The sequence below is a fragment of the Myotis lucifugus genome, unplaced genomic scaffold (assembly GCF_000147115.1).
Source record: "Myotis lucifugus unplaced genomic scaffold, Myoluc2.0 scaffold_75, whole genome shotgun sequence".
NCBI lineage: Eukaryota > Metazoa > Chordata > Mammalia > Chiroptera > Vespertilionidae > Myotis > Myotis lucifugus.
The window spans coordinates 4,988,847-4,996,733 of NW_005871123.1; the positions used below are offsets into that span (position 1 = coordinate 4,988,847).

The 7,887-nt window shown below is 34.6% G+C and overlaps 1 protein-coding gene across 2 annotated transcripts in view; it reads right to left on the bottom strand.

Moving 5' to 3' along the window:
• Positions 1–826: 826 nt before the first annotated feature.
• The window catches only part of CADM2 (cell adhesion molecule 2), a 170,135-nt gene continuing 163,074 nt past the window's right edge, over positions 827–7,887 (bottom strand). Inside the window, exons 5-6 of one of the 2 annotated variants that reach the window (XM_006090551.3) lie at positions 4,054–4,179; positions 827–2,953 (exon numbers count right to left, since the gene is read on the bottom strand). In XM_006090551.3, the coding sequence (XP_006090613.1) occupies positions 2,835–2,953; positions 4,054–4,179 (245 nt within the window). In that variant the 3' untranslated portion in view covers positions 827–2,834. The remainder of the gene's footprint in view (positions 2,954–4,053; positions 4,180–7,887) is intronic. The other variant, XM_006090550.3, reaches the window with a different exon arrangement.

Consider the following 7,887-nt stretch of genomic DNA (forward strand, 5'->3'; position numbering starts at 1 on the left):
GTAGCTACTATGCTCGCTAAGCAGAGACAGAATTTGACTCTCTGTGGGTATGAGTGTGCATGTTTCAGATGATGCAATTAACATGGTTCCATTTAAAAATGGTATTTCATTTTATTTTGAATTTTATAGAAATAAGCAGCGTTTATATTTTATTTTTTTTGATGGAAATAAAATAATTTTTAAAGTTGGGAAAATATAATTCCATTGCTATTTTTTTTCAGTAACTAAAAACAATACCTAATCCAAATCTATCTATTGAACTGGCAAAATATTTGATTAGAACCCACAAATCATAATATACCAGTTAGTTAGTTTCTTTTTAAGACTTCTAATGATTTTTTATATTACTCCAAAGGGTTAAATAATCAACAATCTTGAAATGTAACCAATTTTGGATCCCTAATTTTACAGTGTTATAAATAATGATTGAGTTATTTAGGAAACAATTTAGCAGTTGGAGCAAAGTAGAATATAGATGAAATGAAGAGAGATGTAAATACATCAGTGAAGAGTAGCAATTTTGTAAGTGCATCCTGAAATTAGGCTTTAAATAGTAATTGATGATGCAGTTTATACAACTTCTGTAATAAGAACCTTTCCATTTTTACTAATAGGATGAATTTTGCTTTGTGGAGTCTTTCTAAAGATTATGCATTGAAAGATATGAACAGTTTATAAACCTATTCTAGTTTCAATGTGTCTAGTAGCACCTACCTGATTCTCTCAAACTACCATACTATATTAACATATTATTGCATTTTTCCACAGATGGTATGAATTGAACTGTAAAAACAAGCATGCAATCACATCAATGCAGACTTATTTCCTTAAAATGTCATACTGTATATGATTTATTATGTTAACACTCAACCACATCATATTATTTATGTTCTGTATATTCTGAAAAAGTGCTGCTTGACATCATCCTTTTTCTTTTGTAAGAAATCAACAAGATAAATGCTTCAACAATAAAAAAACAATTTAAAATTCTAACATCTTTAAAGGATTTAAACTTTTCTGATAAATAATCTAAGATACAGCACCTTGTCTTTCATTTGATATTAACACTTGATGTCGTACTTGAACATTCTCATTTCCCCCAAATGAATTCCAAGATATTTTTAAAACCATAGGCCATCATGCTTTGACATCACAAGTATAGCTTCCATATTGTCATATTTGTTTTCTTCTTAAAGGTGCAATGCTTGTGAATGGGAAAATAATTTTTACCTAACTGGATTTTTAATCTTTAGCATATAACAAGTGTCATGAGAACTAATCTAACAATATTGTTATTTACTTGAAGAAATAATATGACTTTAGATGAACTCTGTGTCATATTTAAGAATACAGCATTTCTTAATGGTTAAATACACCAAAATTTCAGAAATAATCCAGAGAAAGAGACTTTCACCTTCGAGGTAAAAGAATGGCAGAAATTCTCTATCACTCATTGTTTCATAAGTTTGTACCTCACAAAATGCATAGACAGGAATTTAATATAAAGAATTAGTTCATTTATACAGAAAACATATCTTAAACACTTCTTTTTGGCAAACCAACATAGGCAAGCAGCTCTGGAACTGCCAAATTAAAATTTGTAAAATTTTAGCAAACTAAGAGTTTATTTTTAGGTTATTCTATTGTGGTTGTAATTTAAAACCTGAGGCTGTGCACTGGTTGTTAGCTTAAAATTACCTTTCCTTATAACATTGTGCTTCCATTGTATAACAAATAAAAATTAACAAGAACTAGAAAAATTGGTTGTTGAACAGTGCTAGGACATACAGACAAAATACTAATACGTGTTATCTACTTGTAATATTGGTTTAAGTAATATCTAAAGGGATATAATGGACATTAGAAAATGCTTACTTATGATTGAATTACCTACAGCCAAAAAGTTAAATATGTATCAAATAATGTTTAATTGGATTTATTATATGCACTATATACAGATACTAAAATGTTTCAAAATTGTGCCCTATGGATATTTCAATTTTGTTTAGGAAGGTGAGTCCTTGTGAAGCAAATAAATTACAGAATCAAATCAGAGCAATGAATGAAATCTTTGTGATTCCCAAAGCAGTAAAATGTTTGTAGCAATTTATTGGTAAACAGCTAAAATAACCTAATGGTGGGAGCTATGTAATTATATAAGATACCATGACATGATTACAATTCATACACATGGCTCCTGTATCAAATGCTATGTCTTTAAATAGCAAATTGATACAGCTTTACCAGTATGTCACAAACAGTCCCGAGCTACACTACAGTGTTTTCCGTTTGTGGTTTCCTAGGGCATATGTTTCTAAGCATGTCCTTGAAGAGAGACATGTAGAAAATATTATCTGTAAACCTCTAATGTCTCATTAAACTTAAGCACATTAGCTCTTCATCTAATCCTGTTTCTTGTGAAAGGTGTCCAATGGCAAACTGACTAAGTCCATGATGTAAAGAGGGTGAAAAATGGGGGGTTAAAACAAAAAACAAAAATCTCTGCATACATTTTTCAATGTATAAAAACAACTCAATATCATGACCCAAGGAGATGATTAACATTGTTAAGGCTGTATATTCAAGCACTGTATGTTAAAAGAGCAATGGTGTGGAATTTAGGCAGTAAGAAATGTCCTGCATTATGGATGGTACAGTAATTAAAGAAGGATGCTTTCGACAGCTGATTGCTGGTATGCACTGGCTACGGATAGCAGTACGGTATGGAAGTTAATAAAGGTAACGAAGATGGTAGAAATGAATTCTGAAAGATGATAGCCAGTTTTCTCCAGCAGCCAGCCTGGTAAGTAAAACTCAGAATCTTGGCCTGCATTTTAAATGAAATACTCTTTTTTCTCTTCAGCATTGACTTGGCTGCCTTCAGCGTTGATAATGGCTGTGTCAGCATCTGGTGCATCTTCAGCTCCTTTAGCTTCATTTGTTAAATATGTTCCTGCGGGTATTGGAAGAAAAATGTGTTAGTTCTGTGAGAATGGTAAATAGCTAGCATTAAAGCAGCATTGATTTAGGAAGGAACTTATGCCAGATATCTTACATGTTAGAAAATATTCTGAGGTGTAATAAACCACACAATTTACCCTTGTAAAGTTGCACACATTCTTTCCGCTTTTAGGTAAATGTTGTAGAGGAAGCTGTGGCCAGGTTAACTAGAGATAACAGCCAAGCTGGAGTGGGTAATGAATACTTTGATTTCTTTAATGATGGATACAGACCATGTGATCCATGCAGCTGTAGCAATCAGGGTCCTTTGTTAAGCAGTTGATAATGATCACATCAAATGTGTCACCATTTCTTTTGGTAACTCCATTTAAAAGTAGATTATATCAAGAGTTTGCTACCTAGCCCATTACAAAAACAACAACAACACGTATTATTCTCGCTAATATGGCCACACGTGTGTCCATAAACCTAAAAACAATAACCAAAAGCTTAATGTTATAGTTGAATTTTTGTTCTAGAAATAAATTATAAACTTGCTTCTGTTTTTGTTTTTCCAACTATGACTTACTCTGTGATCTTTGGCTATTGGTTAAACATTATTTTGCTAAGCCAACTTAACTTCATTTAGTTTGTAAACATGTTTCTATTATTGATTTTAGAGAGAGAAGAGAGAGGGAAAGAAAGAAAAAATCATAGATGTGAGAAGGCAACATTGATCAGCTGCCTCCTGAATGCACCCTACTGGGATCTAGCCCACAGCCAGGCATACCCTGATAGGAAATCAAACAAGTGACCTTTCCGTGCATGGGACAGTGCTCGATGAACTGAGCCACACTGGCCAGGGCTAAGCCAACTTAACTTCAAAGTTGAGTAAAATAATCAAGAATTCCCCCGAAATAACTTAATTTAGTATTTAGATCTCTCTCTCTCCCTCTCTCCCTCTCTCTCTCTCTCTCTCCCTCTCTCTCTCTCTCTCTCTCTCTCTCACACACACACACACACACACACGTGCATTCATATAATATCTCATTTGTAAAGCAAGTCTTTAGAATGTTTGTGTCAGAGTTAAGAACGCTATTAAATACAACTCACCTTTATGTCTTGCCAGATATCGACCAAGCAGAAATATAGAACACAGCGTGACAAATACAACTACAGCCACTATTCCTCCTATAAGAGCATGATCAGGACCAGTCTGGCCAGCCAGAGCATTGGGATCTAGGAAAGAGAAGAAAATATTTCTTAAGTTAGTGTTATTAGTCATAGAGTGCATATCTGCATTAGAATGAGTTATTAAAAATTATCACATTTCTATTAAAATAAAGCTTTATTAATGTGTAGCACACCAATCCTCTAGTCAACAAATATGTATAGTGTATCTATAATATTTATTGTGTACCTATAACGTACAACATACCTGGGGATACAACATTTCTCCCATATATCACTGTTGCTTTTGAGTTTTCATTTTAAATAGAAACTGGATAAACAAATACTAATATGATTTTGCATAGTTTTATGCCTTTTGATCCTCCTCTTCTCCTTCTAAAAATGTCTATGTGTCTATTTTTTTGGTGAGATGGACACAATTATAATATTTTAAAAATGAAATTATGTCATGGGAAAGGATGGAGCTGGAGATGATAACTTGGGATTTATCATTATATAAATGTCATTTAAAGCTATGAAAATTAATAAACTTATTAGAAGAGCGAGTCTAGATAAAAGAAAAGGTCTAAACATCGAGCCCTGAAAAACCCCCATATTTAAAAGCTAGAAAGAGGAAGTGCTTCTAGCAGAGCAGACTGAGGGGAGAGAACAGGGCAGTAGGAAGGATCCTGGAGAGTATGCTATAGAGGAGGGTGGTACAGATTGTGTTTAGTATTATTGATAGAAGGAGGAGAATGAACACTCAGCAGGGAGGATTTAGTGCTTGTTGGGCTTGTAGCTGTAGAAGAAGTGAGTGGAAAGATACAGATTAACGATATGCTTTTATATTCTGCCTTTAGTAAGATATTACAGGAAAGAGATGAGCGCAAGAAACTGTCCAGTTTTCAAGCAGAGATCTAAAAGATCAAAGGAAAGCCCAATTGTTGGGATATTGAAAGTTTGAGAAATCTACTGTTTATAGAAGTCACATAATAAGGAATAAAACTAAATGAAGCTTTGATCAACAAAATCTGCCAAGGCTCAGCACCTATAGCAAGGATCAGTTTGAAAGCACAGCCTACCCTTCCAAGCCCATTGCTGCAGATAGCATCATAGTAGCTGCTTATAGTCTAAAGAGGGATTTAGAGGAGGAAAAAATAAAAATAATAAATTAGGCTTGGAAATTATACCTTTAAATCTCAGAGGGGTGGGGATGGGAGGTTGGAGGGGGAAGAAATTAACCATGTAACTTATATGCATATATGCATAACCCATGGACACAGAAAATAGTGTGGTGAAGGCCTATGGGGAGGCAGGAGCAGGATAAAGGGGGTCAATGGGGAAACAGAAGGGGACATCTGTAATACTTTCAACAATAAAGATAAAATTTTTAAAAGGTATTACCAATGGGCAACCATTGTTCTGTTGTTTTTTCTTACCATAGAAATATAATCATAGATTTTAAAAAAGATGGAGTGTGGTTATAGGCACACAAATATGGCACATTGATTAGAAGTCTACTGTGATTTTAATAGAACTACTGTGCCTAAAAAACATATGTCTAGATAGATAAAAAAGTCTGACTATTTGAAACTTCAATCCTTGGACCCCCAAATTTAAAGAAAGCAAAAGGTAAACTAGGGGAGGGTGGGGGTAAGGGGGAGAGATCAACCAAAGCACTTGTATGCATGCATATAAGCCTAACCAATGGACACAGACAACAGGGGGGTGAGGGCATGAGTGGAGGGGTCGGGGGGGATTATGGGGGGATAAGGATACATATGTAATACCTTAATCAATAAAGAAATTAAAAAAATAAAAGCTATGTAAACTCCACAGAGGACATATTCTGAAACACTCACTTCAGATGTGGTCAAGGAGGATGACTGATCAGGTTGAATGTTCCATAGGATAGAATTGTGGGAAGTAAAAAAGAAGGAACAGAAGAGATTCCAGTTTCTCCATGGAACTGTTTTTGCCAGGGCAGAGGGATCTTTTAATGCCAGTCTGGCAGGTTTCCATAATTGCTATGGATCAGTAACTACTGCTTACCACTCTTCCTTTATTTCTAAATGGGAACATTTATATTAAGAAGTGCTTCAAAGAACTTATATGCATATACGCATCGCCCATGGGTGGTGATGGGGTGGGCTGGAACTGGGTGGAGGAGGGCAATGGGAAGGCAAGGAGGGACATCTGTAATACTCTCAACTACAAAGATTTTTAAAAAGCACTTCCCACTTCTCCTGGGTCAGTTCTATCACTGTGCGTTGTACATGGGTGGAGGGGAGCGTTAGTTTTTTGGCTCATTTGTTCCTTAACTAATGCACACAGATATGATGAAGAGGATTGAGCATGTCTGATCTTTATCTTTGAGTTGGATATATTGGCTTGACAGGTCTTTAGCTTGTCTCTTTGGATAGGGTATGGCAGTGGTTTGTGTGAGGGAAACAACATGAACGAATATTTGGCAAATCAGAAGGATATATGGGGCAGAGATTTCTAGCTCATAACAAACTTGTTTCCTATTCTTTCAGTTCACAGAGCTAAATGTTTTCAATCTTACTTGAAGTTGACTGTAAGCATGTGATTTGTGTTCTAGGCAATTGAATGAAGGCCCAGACATGTAACCCTGCTGAGCAATCTCCAGAGATACAGGCTGAGAAAGACAAGTATCACATGGTCTCACTTATATGTGGAATCTAATGAGCAAAATAAACAGATGCACAAAATAGTTCCAGAGGTATAAAAACATGGAACGGAATGACCAATTTCAGAGGGAAGGAGCGGGTGGGGACATGGGGAGTGATTAGGGAACTTATATGCATATATGGACACAGACAATAGAGAGGTGAAGGCCTGGGAAGGGCAGGTTCTGAGTGGAGCAGGTCAATGGGAAAACAAACAAACAAAGAAACAAACAAACAGGACATCTGTAATACTTTCAATAAGAAGAAGAAAAAAAAAGAAATGAGAGAGCCACAAGAATAAGTGAGGTAATGGGTCACTAAATCTCCACCTGGAAGAAAATTACCCAACTAAGAATACATGAATTGAAATGCTTAAAAAAAGGGGAGGGGGTATTTTAAAAACAATGAGCATTAACTAGTTAATTTGTTAAGGAGCTATTGCTAATTTAGCTTTCTATTATATATTATTGAATTTTCCTTAATTTCTGGCATTGGCTGTAAATCTAAAAACAAAATAAAACAGGTGAAGGGAGCAAAACATAAACCTGCCTTGCCTCTAAATTATCTGTTTGTATTCCTTGCTTAGATACTTTAGAATCACTTTCAAAATCCACCTGAGCAGGTCCCCAAATACAGATAGTCAAAATTCATGTCCATTTTATTTACTGAATACATCTCAGAACTGAGCATTCTTTTGGGAAACTGAGAAATCAGATTAGTTTATTTGCTTTGGGCTCATGATTTTTTTCTACTTTACTTTTGATGAATAATTATTCTTTCTATTTTCTTCCTTGGAAATCAAATTGTGCACTGGTAGAAACACCATATTTTATATTGTGTATATGTCATTCCCTCCATCCTATTTTAAAATAATTTCACTAATTTACATTTTGATTTAATTATATTTTCCATGTTTATCCTCTTCTTAGTTGATTTCATTTTCTGCCATTTCTTATTCCTTTGAAAGGTCTTTATCAATTGTGACTTTGGGTTTAATTCCACTCTCTGTTTAACCCATTTTGTATTTAGTAGATGTTTTAAAAGAATTTTATAATATTGACAATAAAAAGTTCTATTTTCTTCATTT